This window comes from Kogia breviceps, chromosome 14, assembly GCF_026419965.1.
Source record: "Kogia breviceps isolate mKogBre1 chromosome 14, mKogBre1 haplotype 1, whole genome shotgun sequence".
NCBI classification, from domain to species: Eukaryota; Metazoa; Chordata; class Mammalia; order Artiodactyla; family Physeteridae; genus Kogia; species Kogia breviceps.
This window is the reverse complement of record NC_081323.1, coordinates 67501392-67519066: the sequence shown is the minus strand read 5'-3', so window position 1 is coordinate 67519066 and position 17675 is coordinate 67501392. Positions and strand designations below refer to the sequence as shown.

At 36.9% G+C, this 17675-nt stretch overlaps 1 protein-coding gene across 2 annotated transcripts in view; it reads left to right on the top strand.

The window, feature by feature from the left end:
• Positions 1-17267, top strand: part of SMG1 (SMG1 nonsense mediated mRNA decay associated PI3K related kinase) — a 97981-nt gene extending 80714 nt beyond the window's left edge. For both annotated transcript variants that reach the window (XM_059038056.2, XM_067013777.1), the window contains 12 exons: positions 471-621; positions 724-913; positions 1109-1578; positions 3226-3363; positions 4684-4836; positions 6277-6456; positions 7209-7436; positions 8205-8416; positions 8579-8685; positions 9793-9972; positions 10052-10158; positions 12650-17267. In XM_059038056.2, the coding sequence (XP_058894039.2) occupies positions 471-621; positions 724-913; positions 1109-1578; positions 3226-3363; positions 4684-4836; positions 6277-6456; positions 7209-7436; positions 8205-8416; positions 8579-8685; positions 9793-9972; positions 10052-10158; positions 12650-12727 (2194 nt within the window). In that variant the 3' untranslated portion in view covers positions 12728-17267. The remainder of the gene's footprint in view (positions 1-470; positions 622-723; positions 914-1108; positions 1579-3225; positions 3364-4683; positions 4837-6276; positions 6457-7208; positions 7437-8204; positions 8417-8578; positions 8686-9792; positions 9973-10051; positions 10159-12649) is intronic.
• Positions 17268-17675: the final 408 nt, after the last annotated feature.

Here is a 17675-nt window from a genome sequence, read left to right as displayed (position 1 = left end):
ACTACGCAATTTTTTAATTTAATGATAATGTGAAAGGCAAATTTCTGAAGACCTACCTTCAAACTATGCATTATTTGAAACTCAGCATGCCAAAAATGATAAGTATTTTCATTTACCGTCTGTAGCTAGCTCTGCCATGTGACAATAGTGTGAACATACTTGACAACTTTTGCTAGGTCCACCAGCTTTAGAACTGTATGATTCTCGACATTAAAAAAAATACATTGGCATTTTGTATTATTTTACGTTCTGTGTATGAAGTGAGACTGTAATATTTGATATAGTTCTTTTTAAAATGTCATAGTTCAAATTTGCATAAAATTTACTCACATTAATGATGGCTAATAACACTCCTTCCTTCATACAGAGACTTTTCCCCTCGACGCCACACACTAACTGTAAGACTTACGTTTTCCCCCAAACTTAATACTCTTCAGCGAGGGTTATAACTCCCTTTTCTTTTCCTCTAGAATACTTCACGCTCAATATGGTGAATTAATCCAACCAAGAAATGGTTCAGTTGATGAAACACCAAAAATGTCAGCTGGCCAGATGCTTTTGGTAGCATTTGATGGCATGTTTGCCCAAGTTGAGACTGCTTTTGGCTTATTAGTTGAAAAGGTAAATATTGACCTGGTTTTATGAATAATGCAAGTGTAGGAAAGTAGTTGTTCAGTGTGTGAAGAGTGGAGAAGTGAACTTGCTTTTCTTTCATTTACATAGCTAAATAAGATGGAAATTCCTATAGCTTGGCGAAAGATTGACATTATAAGGGAAGCCAGGAGCACCCAAGTCAATTTTTTTGATGATGATAATCACCGACAGGTGCTGGAAGAGATTTTCTTTCTAAAAAGACTACAGACAATTAAGGAGTTCTTCAGGCTCTGTGGTACCTTTTCTAAAACTTTGTCAGGTAATATTTCACTCGTAAACAAGCTGGGTTTAGTTGTGTGGTACTTTGGAGGGGGACAGGATAGAGTAGGCTTAATTTAATTGTAAATTAAATTAAAATACTAAGTTCATGCAATCTTCAAGTTTTTAAATAAGCAGCATTATTACCTTATTTTAGCATTGCATGAAATACTGAAAGAAAAATTTCCTTTTTTAGGATCAAGTTCACTTGAAGATCAGAATACTGTAAATGGGCCTGTACAGATTGTCAATGTGAAAACCCTTTTTAGAAACTCTTGTTTCAGTGAAGACCAGATGGCCAAACCGATAAAAGCATTCACAGCTGACTTTGTGCGGCAGCTCCTGATTGGACTCCCGAACCAAGCCTTGGGCCTCACGCTGTGCAGCTTCATCAGTGCTCTAGGGGTAGACATTATTGCTCAAGTGGAGGCAAAGGATTTTGGTGCTGAAAGCAAAGTTTCAGTTGATGATCTGTGTAAAAAAGCAGTGGAGCACAACATCCAGATCGGGAAGTTCTCTCAGCTGGTCATGAACAGGGCGACTGTGCTGGCGAGCTCCTACGACACTGCCTGGAAGAAGCACGACTTGGTGCGCAGGCTGGAGACCAGCATCTCCTCCTGTAAGACAAGCCTACAGCGTGTTCAGTTGCATATCGCCATGTTTCAAGTTAGTATTTCTCTTTATAAAGGGGTTTTTCCTAAATGTAGGAATTTGAAAAACTGGAGGAATTAACACAGAACAGTATAAAGAAGAGAAAATTTTAAACTTCCTGAATTGTGCCAGCCCAGAGCAAACACTGAATTGCTTTTAGCATTTTGGTGCTGTCTTTCCAATTATTCCTTGTTTCTCTTTTACGTAGTTGAGATCATTTTATGTTCATGGTTTGTGTCCTTTGAATTAGTTTCCATCAGAGTTGTATGGTTAGTGTTATCATTAAGTATTACTTGTAAATGTAATTTCTAACAGTTGAATTTATTCGTTACGTGGATATGCCTTCTGTACTGTCTATCATAATTATTTCTAAAGTGACTTCTGTTTCCTTGATTCTCTAAGCTCTGTGCATACATTGGTCATCACTTGGGAACTGTTTTTTAGAAGCCTGTTTTTGTCCTTGTTTGTTTAGAGGCAGTGTGACAGGCTTTGGGGGAGTGAGATGGATTTGGATTCAGGCATATGAACTTAAGTTTAACTTCCCTTAAGGTCTGATTTCATTACTTGTAGAATGGGGACAGTATCTCTCTAAAATGTTGATGACTATGCGGGTTAAAAATGATGATTTTTGTAAGACACTAAGCACAGTATAAATTATAGCTATTTTTCTTCTTTATTTCAAACGTAGGCTTCAGTATTGTCAGTAGCTTCAGACAAGTTGTAACTCATGGAGTAATATTGGGGGAGTACATTATCCTGGGATCTGTTTTGGCACAAACACTGGTTACTTTGTATCATTTATATTGAAGCTACTTCCCAAGAGTGGAATAGGTGGGGCATGGAACCAGTGTATTTCCTTCTCTTTGCAGTTTTATCATTAGCTATTTTCTTACCTCATAAAAAAAGTAATTTATTCAAATTCTGAAGTTGCATTTATTATATATTAACAGTCCTTCTAGCACATTGGGATTTTTTGGTATTTATTTTACTTCTAAAAAAATATAATGTTGAAACGTTTTATTATTTAATACGTTTTAGACTTTATTCCCTTAAAAAATTGACAACTATATGGAAAACGTTATCAAAATCCTTCCAGTTTTGTTCATCTGAACACATTTTAAGCTGTAAGCACAATGTAACTTTTAAATTTTAACCCAAATGTCCCTTGGGCCTTCTGGGGCCACCTTACAGCATACAGGATGGCTTGATCCTCTGTCAGTAGTTACCTGTGCCTTTCTTTCGCTTGTAGGTTCTCTGGAGAATTCTTTCTTCTGTGACTGCTGCCATTGCTTCTTTCAGTTACTTGCTTAATTCGGTGCTGGGGAACCCTACCTTGCCTGTTCCAACCTCTTAACTGGAGTTTATATTTTAGTGGGATTGTGTAGCAGATTTTTACTTAGACTAGGAAACATCTTCAGAATTACTATTTTAAGTGTTGCATATTAGTGATCCGCGAAATTTATCAGCCATTCTCTACCTCAGGAAATTTTCCACCTGGTTGATTCTTTTATTGTGTTTCTGTTATTCTTCCCTGCTCACCCCACCTTGCTGCAGCTGGGTTTTTTCCCTCTTCCCCCAGTCCTAAATCACACCTCCCCCCCCCTTGTTTATCTAAAGGCCTTTTTCCTGCTTATTTTATTACATTTCTTTTTCTTTGAACAGTGGCAGCATGAAGATCTCCTTATCAACAGACCACAAGCCATGTCGGTCACTCCTCCCCCTCGTTCTGCCATCTTAACCAGCATGAAGAAGAAACTCCATACTCTGAGCCAGATTGAAACTTCAATTGCAACAGTTCAGGTGTGTTTTGTCAGATCCTCCTTCTGGCACATCTTACTTTTAGAAATGACCTCCACTCTGCTGAAGTGTTAGTGCTCTGTTGTTCCGTCTGTCCTTGGCTTCTAAGCCACAGGAACATAATACCTTTTCACTTTTATTTTTAATTTATATCTTTTTTTCTTACCCTCCAAAGTAACTGAATCTTAGCAGTATATTTTGAACCAAGAATAGAGACATATTAAATATTTCAAGTTTTTAATGAATTTGATATTACCATGCTTTTATGCATTAAGGGGACCTTGGTAATGGGAAAAACTTGAATACCAAATTTGTTTTCTGAAATGTATATAAAGCAGTTATATTTGGCTTATTATTAATATCCAAGAAGCTTAGGCATTTCTTACTTCTATTGTGCAGTTAGTTAATGGAATTTTGTGATGTCAAAGGCAGCAGAACATTTTTCCAAACCATTTTTATTGACTATTTCTTGGTCATTTCAGCAAAATATTTAATCTCGCTTTCCTTTTTTAAATAAGAAAAACTGGTTTGATGATGGCTTTATATATCTCTCTATAGTGAGTTTTCCTATATCTCATACACTCAGTAGTAACTGACATACTTCTGTTCTTTTTATAGATTAGTATAAAATCAAATATAATCACTTTTATAATATTTTTAAATTTTTTAATAAAATTTTTCTGGAACTCACTTCTTTGAAGATTGAAATACCTTTTCTCTACAGCATGTTAGTCCTAGTTTTCAATTTAGGAGAATGAACTCATGCCCTTTCTGATTTTAGAGGTATATATGTGTGAGAGAAAGAAATAGGGGAGGGAGGGGAGAGCGAGAGAGAGACTCAAAACGTTGAATAAATAATGAAGCAACTTTTGTTAAATAAAATCTTCCTCGTCATGATAACCTGGCTGTATTTTTACCATTATTCGTAAATTTTTGCTTTTGTGGGAATCTGATTTTCATCTTTCACAATCAAAAGTATAAATGGATTTTCTTGTAGATAGCACATATAGTGCAGTGGGAATTTGGTGTAGCAGGTGTTTTGTTTTAAGGACTATTTTATTTAAAAATGAAAATGAAACTTCTTTCTACAAATTTTAAGACAATAAACTGAAAGCCAATCCTTACCTATCCAAAACATGTTTAGCCTTAAATATTCAATGTGAAATCAAGATTAATTCCAAAAGGTGATGGTTTGTTAAAGATGTTTTCTAATTTACTTATGTCCCATCCTACTTCTTTTGAATCTCTTGTATTTGTATAAAATGCTCAACAGACAGGAAGTGAAGAGTGTCATTTTCACTGAGATTCTGCTGGCTTTTATAGGAGAAACTGGCAGCACTTGAAGCAAGTATTGAACAGCGACTCAAGTGGGCAGGTGGTGCCAACCCTGCACTGACACCTGTACTACAAGATTTTGAAGCAACAATAGCTGAAAGAAGAAATCTTGTCCTTAAAGAGAGCCAAAGAGCAAGTCAGGTATAGGCACTCATGTGCGCCATTTTGTTTTCTGTTACAGGATTATATAACTGATTGGAAGTTACATGTGGGATAATCAGGAGTAGCTTGAGAGCCGCCCTCTAGTTTATAGCACTGGGAAGAAGGACTGATAGGCCTTGGGGGAGAAAGAGGGGGTGTCCTTAGGCTGAGCTCACAGCCAGTTATTTCCTTAGACCCTTATTACCTCCCAGTTAAATAGAAGGTGGATCCAGCCTCTTGGAAAATAAAGAGTTTAATTCCATATTTATCTAAGATTTTCTTTATATGCAACTATAAAGATTTGAATGTTATTTTTTCCACATGGCAATAAAATGTCTTAGGACCTTGTGTACTGCCAGAGGTTGTGGATTAACTTTGTTGTGATTGGGAGCAAAAACCAAAAACTACTATGTACTTTTTAATCAGGTGCAAAATTGGACTAATATGATTCCTATATCCCATATACCCATTACCAAAATTTAATAATTGTCAACTTAAGCCCTACTTTATTTCCTCTATACCTCCTACTCCTCCCTCACATCCCATATTTAAGGAAATCCCAAATATTATATCATTTTATCTGTAAGTACTTCAATAAGTATCTATAAAAATGAGAACTATTGGGACTTCCCTGGTGGCGCAGTGGTTAAGAATCTGCCTGCCAGTGCAGGGGACACAGGTTTGAGCCCTGGTCCAGAAAGATCTCACATGCCGCGGAGCAACTAAGTCCGTGCACCACAACTGCTGAGCCTGTGCTCTAGAGCCCGCGAGCCACAACTACTGAGCCTGCACGCCTAGAACCAGCCCATGCTCCACAACGAGAGAAGCCACCGCAATGAGAAGCCCGCGCATTGCAACGAAGAGTAGCCCCCGCTCACTGCAGCTAGAGAAAGCCCATACTCAGCAATGAAGACCCAGTGCAACCCAAAATAAATAAATACGTTTATTTTTTTAAAAAAGAGAACAATTTAAGAACACAGTCACAATACTATTACTGTACCTTAAAAGATGTGCTTAATATTGTCAAATATCCAGTTAGTGTTTTTTGATCTTTATGGTAAAGTTAGGCAGGAGTAGAAGCAGAAGGGGAACATTGCAGATTGGAATTCAGACACAGCACAAACAAATTGCAGCTGAGTATGGTAGCAGTTTTATTATGGGGTAAAATTTCAGTTAAAAAACGATCGTGCAGAAGATAACATTTACCTAATTCTACTTAGGTGCTTTTGGCCATCTCAGTCTTAACAGCATCAACCAAAAAATGTTCATTTATTTAGCTTTTATAAGGAGTAGGTCTGTTTCCCACAAGAGTCATACATTCATACATTTTCAGGACCTGGTCCTGAATTCTGGAAATCAATAGGTAGTATTTTTTTGTTTCATTAATTGCAAATTTTTTCCTCAGTGTGATGGTTCCACTCTTCTTTTTCACCTTCACAGGTCACTTTCCTCTGCAGCAATATCATTCATTTTGAAAGTTTACGAACTAGAACTGCAGAAGCCTTAAACCTGGATGCCTCATTATTTGAACTAATCAAACGGTGTCAGCAAATGTGTTCATTTGCGTCACAGTTTAACAGTTCGGTCTCTGAGTTAGAGCTTCGTTTATTACAGAGAGTGGTAAGTCTTGAATCTTAGTGGGAGTGAAGAGATTGGGTGATTAAAATAAGACCAACTATATGCCCTCAAAATCAATTTAACACATTCACTCACTAGTTTACACTTATTGAGCATGTATTGTATATGAGATGTTATGAGGGATACCGTGATGATTAAATCTTGCTTTTAGCCCCCAAGGAACTTATTTACACAAATAATACAGTGAATGAAAAAGTGAAAAGAACTCTCAGAGATACAACTGGAAGTACTGTGGAGGTTTGGAGGGGAGGAGAAAGACAGTGTGTGTAGCAAATGACTCAGATGCACTGAAAGTGGGGTAGCAGACAGAGGGCGAGTGGAAGATGAACGCTGGATTATCAGGTTGATAAATTCGGCATTTCTACTTTGTGGGAAGGCTTTAGACTATGTATTACGAGACTCTGGTTTCATTTTAAAGAATGATTTACAGTGGGTTTAGGTTCCTGGATGTGGATCATCTTTGTTATTCCAGATACATTTTCTTAGGTTTTAAACTTTAAACATTTATGCCCTGTATGATTATGCAGAAAAGGTAAAAATCTTAGTCTGTATTTTATAGATTGTTTAAATTATTGTCAAGTAGTGTTTTGTAGGTAATTAATTTATGACTCGGCAACTGAGGTTCTTTGTGTCGTGGCTTGAGTTACGAATGTCTTTTGAGATGATGATGAAGAAAAGAACCTTATATTATTCTGGCTGATACTTAAAATCAAACAAATGCTTATTCTATTTAGGACACGAGTCTTGAACATCCTATTGGCAGCTCTGAATGGCTTTTGTCAGCACACAAACAACTGACCCAGGATATGTCTACTCAGAGATCAATTCAGACAGAGAAAGAGCAACAGATAGAAACGGTCTGTGAAACAATTCAGAATTTGGTTGATAATATAAAGTCTGTGCTCACTGGTCATAACCGGCAGCTTGGAGATGTCAAACATCTCCTGAAAGCAATGGCCAAGGTAAGACTAATACCATTGACACATAATTACTCCCCCCTTTTATAAAATTGCAAACAGTTTTATTTATGAGAAAAAACCCTAATTTCTCTCAGGTCATATTTCCAGTTTGTTTGTCACTGAGTTAATTTGTATTATCATCAACTGTTTTTTTTTTAAGCAGGTAGTAAGTATAAGTAGTATTCTGATTTTGTTCACAGAGAAACCAGGGCTTAGAGAAATTGATTTATCCAAAGTCATATAATTTATAGTAGAGCTGATACTTGTACCTAGTCTCACAGAGTATTTAAATCTCCAACCTCTCTTCCACTTCCCTACCCAAACTTGTATAGCTTGCTTCCAAAATAAATGAAATATCTTCCCTCTAGTATCGTACAGAATCTAGATAGTAAGGAAACTGAATCCCCAGAAAAGGCTGCGTTACTTCATCATCACAAAACAGTAAATCATTTACTTTTTGGATTTTTTTTTTGCCCACATCATGTGGCTTGCGGGATCTCCACCAGGGATCGAACCCGTGCCCCTGCAGTGGAAGTGTGTAGTCCTAACCACTGGACCACCAAGGCATTCCCTGGATTTGTTTTTATTTGAAGTTTTTATTTGTGCTGGAAACAAGATTCCTGTAGAAAAGGAGTTAAATTGTAATAAGCATATTATAAACACGTTGGTATTTGAAAAACACTTATTACCTGTTATCCAAAAGGTGATGGTTTTAAGAGTAATTACTGAAGCAAATAACATTTTTCTTGATCACTAACATACTGATTCTAGGATGAAGAAGCTGCTCTGGCAGATGGTGAAGATGTTCCCTATGAGAACAGTGTTAGGCAGTTCTTGGGTGAATATAAATCATGGCAAGACAACATTCAGACAGTGCTGTTTACATTAGTTCAAGCTATGGGTCAGGTTCGAAGTCAAGAACATGTTGAAATGCTCCAGGAAATAACTCCCACCTTGAAAGAACTGAAAACACAAAGTCAGAGGTAAGAATGCCTTCTGGCCTGAGTTTATAATATAAAGCAAAACATCTGGTAGAGTAAGTTTTGTTTATTTAATTCATTTAATTTTTTTCAGTTTTGTTCATATTTATAAGTAGCTATTTGCTAAAGCATTTCATAAATGAGCGATTTTATTTTATATTTCAGTGTCTATAATAATTTAGTGAGTTTTGCATCACCCTTAGTCACCGATGCAACAAATGAATGTTCGAGTCCAACGTCATCTGCTACTTATCAGCCATCCTTTGCTGCAGGTAAGACTCCCCTACTTCAGAAGAACCTGAATCTTGACCTGTTAATAATCTACACATAGATGCTAAGATGTTGAATGAGTGTCTAATATGTTTCTAGTCATCACTTTTTTAAAGGGTTTCCCTAATGAACCTGTTTACAAAGCAAATTGAGTCACAGATGTAGAAAGGGGGAGAGCGGGAGGAAGGATAAATTGGGAGATTGGGATTGACATATACGTAGTGCTATATACAAAATAGATAACTAATGGGGACCTACTGTATAGCACAGGGAACTCTACTCAGTACTCCGTAATGACCTATTTGGGAATAGAATCTAAAAAAGAGTGGATATATGTATATGTGTAACTGATTCACTTTGCTGTACAACAGAAACTAACACAAATTATAAATAACTATACTCCAATTTAAAAGAATTAATTATTTAAAACAAATAAATAAAGGTTTTCCCTAAACTCTTTATATATCATATCTTGTATCTCAAACTGAACAAATTCTGGCTTAATTTTAAAAGTACTTATTGTTAGAGAGTAAAAATACCGTGTGTTCAGGTACTCTGTAAATAATTTATTTTATGATTATAAAATATATTCTGTTAGGAAAATACAGAAAAATAATAGGAAAATCTATAGTTCCATTCCAATTAGAGGTAAAACCACTATGTATTTGTTGAATTCTCTATATGCATGCACACACATATACAAGTTGGATCATTCTGTGAATGCAACTTTTGTTGCCTTTTACCACTTAATATTAAATTGATAATTTCCCTATCATTAAGTAATCTTTTAAAAATGACTTAATGGCAAGATTTAACGTGCCATTCTATGACTTTACCGTATTAATTGTTGGACAATTAAGATAGCTGTAGTTTTTTAATGCCACAATAAACTCGTGAGCATCATTGTACAAATTTATATCTGAATATCTAGCTGTTTAGGCTGTATTTTTAGGAGGAGAGTTTTTATTTTAAGGGATAAGGACTTTAAGGTTGTAAAATCACATCTGGTATCAGGGCTGTCCATTTGTAGTTGATGATTGAGAGAGCACTGCCCTGCTCCTTCATTTTCTGTGTACATGTAAATTGAGCTACCAACTCTCTCTCTATAGCAGTCCGGAGCAACACTGGCCAGAAGACTCAGCCTGATGTCATGTCACAGAATGCTAGAAAGCTGGTTCAGAAAAATCTAGCTACATCAGCAGATACTCCACCAAGTACTGTTCCAGGAACTGGCAAGAGTGTTGCTTGTAGTCCTAAAAAGGCTGTCAGAGACCCTAAAACTGGAAAAGGTAATTAGTCAGAATAAGGATACCTTAAATATTAATACGAAGTGGTGGTTTGACTTTACACGTTTCCATTGCTTCACAGCTGTGCAGGAGAGAAACTCATATGCAGTGAGCGTGTGGAAGAGAGTGAAAGCCAAGTTAGAGGGCCGAGATGTTGATCCGAATAGGAGGATGTCAGTTGCTGAACAGGTGACCATTTTTTAAACTTGAGCTACACATTTTAATGCTGCTGAAACAGTATAGGTTTAAAGATCCCCTCACCCCTATCCTTTGGTGATATATCAAGAAATAAGGAACTTAGATTGATTTTATAGGCTTCAGAAGATTTTGAGTGACACAGTTCTAGGATTGTCATATATTCAGCATTTGACTCTGACTCTACCCTATTAGCACTTTCCTTTCTTCTCAGTTCTCTTTTAACAAAAATTTGGGGAGTGGCTTGACCCTCTCTCTTCCAACAGAAGACAGTTAATTTGCATTTTAGAGGCCTCTATGAAGGTTTTGAATGAAATGAGGATGACGTTTTGGGTGTCATAGTATCAAGAATGAATTCTTTTCCCCATAGCTGTTTATTTTGAAAAGTTTCAGACCTATAGAAATATAGTAATGCTCATATACTCTTTACCTAGAATTGGTAGACCAGTTGTTGATGCTTTCTTAACATTTGCCTTACCTTTCTGTGTATATGTGTTCGTACATACACACAGTTTTTCAGAACCACATTTGAGAGTTAGTTGCAGACATTGTAACACTTCATGCCTAAATACTTTGTCTCCTAACCAAAACATTTTAATAATATATAGCTACGATATAATTATGTAATTATCAACTCAGGAAACTTAACATTGATGTTAACATTGACTTCTATCCAACATTGAGTCCATATTCAGATTTCTCCAGTTATCTTCAAATGTCCTTTATTACTTAGCCCGCCTCTCCTTAACCACCAACCCCACCCCACCCCAATCCATACAAGATTTAGTCAAGGCTTATCTTGAATTTCATATACTTGTTCTACTTTTAGTCTCCTTTACTGTCTAGAACAGTTCCTGAGCCTTTTCTTTCTTTTCTTTTATGACCCTTATATTTTTGATGTGTCCAGACTACTTGGTTTGCAGAATGTGTCTCAGTATGTATTTGTCTGATATTTTCTTTTTTTTAATACTGTCTTTTTTTTTTTTTTTTTTTTTTTTTTTTTTTTTTGCGGTATGCGGGCCTCTCACTACTGTGGCCTCTCCCGTTGCGGAGCACAGGCTCCGGACGCGCAGGCTCAGCGGCCATGGCTCACGGGCCCAGCCGCTCTGCAGCATGTGGGATCTTCCCGGACTGGGGCACGAACCCGTGTCCCCTGCATCGGCAGGCGGACTCTCAACCACTGCGCCACCAGGGAAGCCCTGATATTTTCTTCATAATTAGATTCAGAATCAACATTTTTCGCAAGAATACTTCACCAATGATGTGTTCTTAGAATCTTACATCAAAGGGCATGTGTCTGTTTGTGCTATCTTTGTTGTTAAGTTAGATCACTTGGTCAAGGGTAGTGTTCTCCTGAATTCTCCATTACACATATGCCTTTTCTTCTGTGGGGTAAAAATTTGAGACCTGTGAATGTCCTATTTTTTTAATGGTTTGGCATTCACAATTCAAATTTAACATCAGCAAGGAAAGTTTTTGTTTTGTTTTTTATTTTATTAAACACTGTTACATCTCTGTATAGGATCTAAGCTTAAGCTCTTCTTGGTTAAGACTCATTCTTTAGATAGAGAGTTTGTCAAGTTTGTCAAAAACTATGGACGGTGTTCTGGGTCCAGGGGTATCCTTACTTCAGAAACTTTTTGATAGGTTAATGGGCTGTGTGCTTTCATGCCTGTGCATTTTAGGTCTCTGTCCATCTTTTTTTTTTTTTTTTTTTTTTTCTGTCCATCTTTTTAAAGGATGCTTGGCTATTGTGCTTTTTATTCTGATAGTTATTAAATTTTATATGAAAAAGTTAAGGTGCTCACAGGAGTGGGGTAAGTATAGAGTTCTTTGCATACAACTTTTGGTGTAGGTTACAATTCAGCAGCCTTATATTGAGCATTTATGATATAATTGGACTCTGATGGGTGCTCTGGATAGAGATAACGATTATATCTCTTACTATAAAAGAAAATTTAGCTGAGTCAGAATCAACAGATATGGGGACTTCCCTGGGAGCCCAGTGGTTAAGGCTCTGTGCTTCCACTGCAGGGGGCGTGGGTTCGATCCCTGGTTGGGGAGCTAAGATCCCACATGCTGCACAGTGCGCCACCCCCCCCCCAAAAAAAAGAAGAATCAATAGATATTTGCTGAGTACCAAACTGTTTCAGAATCTGCTGGGCACTTTTTAATACACCTAAGCATTTGCCCAGTGAATTCACATGTTTAATCCCAAGGGCACCTGTGAGTCAGTGGTACTCTCTCTTCATCTAAGGATTCATAAGGCTCAAAGGGGGTTGTGACTTTCCCAGGACACACATTTGTAAGTAATGGAATTATGAAGGAAGCTCAGATTACTTAACTTCTCTTCCCACCATGACAACTATACATCTTTGGGTAATTAATTTGGGAACTTACTCCTAAACAGTTCATATAATTCATGTATGAGCCATGTTCTTTCAAGTTTTAAATGGCTTTAATTCTATCCTGCCTATTTTTACAGGTTGACTATGTCATTAAGGAAGCAACTAATCTAGATAACTTGGCTCAGCTGTATGAAGGTTGGACAGCCTGGGTATGAATGGCAAGACAGTAGATGAGTCTGGTTAAGCGAGGTCAGACATCCACCAGAATCAACTCAGCCTCAGGCATCCAAAGCCACACCACAGTCGGTGGTGATGCAACTGGGGGCTTATTCTGAGGAAACCTAGGAAATCTCGGTGCGCTAGGAAGTGAATCCTGCAGGACAGCTGCACTCAGGGATACGCCCAACACCATGGCCTGCAACCCCAGGGTCAAGGGTGAAAGAAAGAAAGCTCACCGCCTGAACACGGAGATTGTCTTTCTGCCACAGAACAGCTGCAAACGTGTCAGGAGGTTAGCTGCAGAAAGAAATCGGGATGCCGCGGAGCACAGAGTGATTTGGAACTCCATTCCACCTGACCCTGTGTGTACAATCCAGGAAAAATCAAACCCCGCTCAGAAACAGAGAAAACTGGGGCCGCGACACAGCCAAGGAAGATTTGATGCATTCAGAGTCTTGCATAACACTTGTTGCTTGGCAACAGTACTGGTTGGGTTGACCAGTAAGTACAAAAAGGCTATGCGATATGAATTTCAGAAATGGACTGAAGAAGGAGAGCTATGTAACAGATAACACTACATTGGAAGAACTTCTGAAATGAAGGGAAAAAACCCCACGCCATCCTCCTCCTCCCCAACCCCCACCCTCTGCCCATCCCCCTTTACTTGATCTAGTAGATTAGCCATCTTTCACATTCACTTTTATTTCAATCCTTCTATTTCATATTCTTCCATCTCAATGCTGTTAACTTATATTTGGAGTGATAAACAGAAATTTTTCCAAAACCACCAATAACATGGAAAATGCAAGGATTGTTTAAAGGTCTGGTGATCACATACAAAATGTAATTCTGATTATTTAAGTCATTTCTGTGATTCTATCATGTACAGTTTCCAGAATTGTCACTGTGCATTCAAAAGTAATGAATCTAACAGACATTTGATTTAATGTACACTCCCCTTCGCTTACAGTGTACATTTTTGGGAGGTCATTCAAATTTTCCCTCTTTTGTGATTGCTGTAGTTTCTTTCATAGAAAGTAGCTAATCCAATGTAATCTTTTACCTTTTTAAAAACCAGGATAGAGTACCTATTAGAGCTTTACATTGTTGATGACAGATTAACAATAAAGTGATGTTCTGGTGGAGGTAGAGTGAAATGTTTTTTTAATTCAATTTTCTCATTTGATACTTTTAATTTACAATTTACAAGGTGTAAATTAAAAGTGCTTTAGTTTACCTGGCATTTTAGGACATATACATGAAACATCAGCAAAAGTGAGAACCACCAACATCTTTTATTAAGTTCAGTTATTAGTGTGTGAAGTACTTTACTTTTTCCACAATTTTAAGCTTCCTTTTCAGTAGTGAATTCATGATCAAGGTTTCCTTAAATTTAGCATTGCATTTCAGTACTGACTGTGTAAGCTCAGTTGTTGATCCAAAATAAATATCCAGACTAGAATAGGATTCCTAAAGTCACGTATCAACACAAAGTAGCACATGATTAAAATCTTGATTGAGTACATTTTTCCTGCATTTTAGAGATTAGCACTGTGATCACTTTCTAGTTGCCAGTCTTCACAGACAAACTTGAAAGGTATTAAGGAAAAATTCCACATAGCTCTGGCCTTCCCTGTATTCTCATTGCCATGTTAATATATAATCTTTAAATAATTCATGGGAGAATGCATTTCAGTATCAGTGCTCTTCTAATACTTTGACAGGTATTACAAGAAAGGTGGTATCTTTGAATACCCCCATGTGTCTAATAGCAAGTTAAGGAACCTAGTGCATCAAATTTTATTTTCTTCATTCATCTTGAACCTTATTTTCACAATCAAAACAACCTATCTGGAATAATAATGCCATATTGTGTTTTGCACACTGCTTTATTTCCTAGAGGCTGTTGCACTCATCACTTGATTACCTCTACTCTCTCTCAAGATTAAACAGTCTTTCAACAACATTCTTTGTCACAAGGAAAAACTTTTATCACAGTGATAAAACCAGTTCACACTAGTTTGTCCCTATAGGTAGTATTCAGAGATTGCTTCTTTGGTAAAGAAGATAAATGAAATAGGTTAATTTTACTGCCTGTGAATTTCAGGCTTCAGAGGTACCTGGCACCTTATCCTAGCGAAAACAAAACAGCTTTACATAAAAAACGTGTCTCTGCTAAATTGTCCATCACTTTTACTTTAAAATGGTCCCTCAGAGAATAGTGTGGCATATACATATTTGGTTGTAGGGCAGATAGGAATAACTGGTGACTCAAAGCTTGCTCTTCACTGCACTCTGGACAACAAGACCCCCAGTCTGTACAGTTTGGCTTCTTTTGGGAAGTCATTTGGCAAGTAACCTTATCATTTTGACCTGTTGTAAGAGAACTCAACAGTCAGATTTAATCAGAGGTAAAAGGCCTTTGTGATACAGCAGTTTGAGAAGACAGGGTTATATTTTGGTGATTATCTTGTAACAATGTAAAGTTCAGAGTGCTGTGGTTATGAAGTAATGCATTTTTGATGATACACAAACACCTGTGGAAAAACGGGGGTCTGCTTCTCTCTCTCTCCCCCTCCCTCTCACCCTCTCCCTCCCCTTCCGCTTCCTCTTGCTCTCTCTCCCTCCCGCCCCCCCTTCCCCCCCCCTTCTTGTGCTCTCTCTTTTTCCCTCTCTAAGATTCAGGGGGTACAGAATAACTTGTGACCCTTGGAAATTGAAGTTTATCTTAAGTGTTTTGCTGTCTTTAATTTTCTAGAATTGCCTGAGTTTTAGTTGATTTATCTGTAAAGCTGTGGAGGCTTAGTAGTTTATGGTGCTGTATTTCTGTTTTACTCTGTTTCTTTGGTGTGTCTTGCAGTATTTCATTATTTCTGGTCACGAATTCTTCACATAGTTTGCTAGATGATTATTAAGATTCTTTTGTGTCTGACACTTGTGAGTTTTTTGAGATATGTGAGGTTTCTGTGTGAGAACTGAGAATCAAGCTCTTGATCTGCTTCCCTAAATTGCTTTCTTAGAACCCAAACCCCAGGTTCAGGGTGAGGGTTTACAATGCAAAGAAAAACTTCCATCACTTCTGCCCTTAACACTTGCCTCTGTTACCTGAACTTAGTAGGTAGTGTTCTTTATATTGTCCAGTGTTTGATGTTATCTGCATTGTTTTTGTTTTTAACTGTGGTTTTTCTGATGTGTGAAATTTAAGGAAAGAGCCATTAAAAAATTCCAAGCAGGGCAATGCAAGTGCAGCCAAATATTAGAGTTGATGTGCAATCTTAGGTCCTTTTAAATTTGGGGTGATATAGGCAGTACTTTGAATTGAAAAGTCTTCCTGGCCTATTTTCCTCCACATATTTGTGATTACTCTGGGGGCTTACTTGTTTTGGCAGTACTAAAATCAAAGAAGCTGGTTCTTCTTTTCTCCCAATTCTTTTCATATTAAAGAAAGCATCTACAATTAGCCTTGTTAGCTTCTGTTCGTATATATCAAAAAAAAAAAAGAATCAGTGAACCCTTTTCTGTTAGCACAAAGTACCTTTGTTTTACATAAAACCAGATAAATATGAAAACCAATGACCTTCCATTCTGTATCTTGAGATTGTAAAATGAAAAATTTAGAGCTAGGACTTTCCCCCTCCCCTTAAATCTAGGAGGTAGACTATGTTAATGTAAGGGTCACTTAAAGAAGTGACAGATTTTTTTCATTATTTGGGTTGTACTAGGAAATATTCCTCCTATGGGGAAGAACTAGCATTATAAATTTTCCAAACACTGGGGAAGGAAATTCACTGTATTATGAGACCGGAAGGGTTTATTGCACTTTTCCTGCTTTTTTTAATGCCTGGGTAAGAGTATCACCATCTCTTATTTACAAAAGGGCAAATGGACTCCAATTGAGAGAAGCTTTATAGGTTCAAGAGTTAGTTGTACAACATGAACCATTCAGTCTCTTGCTTTCCATGGGAATTTGGGCTTACTAGGGAAGCTGTTTGTTGTGCTAATGTAAAAGTGTCATACAATTAGCTCGGCTTTTGAAGATGATAAACTTAAGGAATTGAATGTTCTGAAATGCAGACTTGCAGAACGTTTTTATGTCTTTTGAGGCAGGCTTTTTTTTTTTTTTGACCAAGTTTCAGCTCCTGTTTGAAGTTCCTCTGTCAATTATTTTTTGGTTTAAATTTTCCTTATATTTCCACCTGTGATGTCAATGGCAACATCACACTTCACTTGTTAATTTACTTTACCCTTATTATGTAGAGCAAATTGAGTTGAACTGAATCTTCCTTGTTCTAGTAACATTGTATAAATAGAGTGGCTTCTCTGTACAAAAGGTTGTAATGCCTCCTGATGGTTATAATTTTGTGATTGTATTTAAGGTTAAAAGTTGAATAAATCACACCAGCTTCCTGAAAGTGTTCATAATGCAACTTTTGGAAAACAAAAAATACATGGCCTACTTTGTGCATATTTGCATTAACGTGGCAAAGACTGTATGAAATACCTGTTTCAAAAAATAAAGTCTTAAAAGACGTAGCATTTAAGCTCTGAATTTGTTGAAGTAGGTTCCAGAAAACTTAATTTTGGAATATGGGGAGCTTTTTTTTTTAAGCTAATTACTAATACCTACAAAAGTTTTAAAACTTGATTCTAAAAAATGTATTTTACACTCAGTGTTCTAATAGTATTTCTGAATGGCAGTAGAAATTTTACTTCAATGGGAAAGTTTTTAGTATTAAGGCACAATTTATTAAGCTTAATTTTGTATTTCTTTAAAAACGGTAGAATATTATTGACATGTATATTCCCTGGTGTATGAAAGCTCTGAAGGAAAACAATGTCCAGCTTGTTTTAATATCTGGAAATCAGATTGCATTTGTTGCTGCTAAATTATGTTAGGATTTATGTTAACTGTTTAGTCACCTGAGATATATTTCAAAAGTTCAC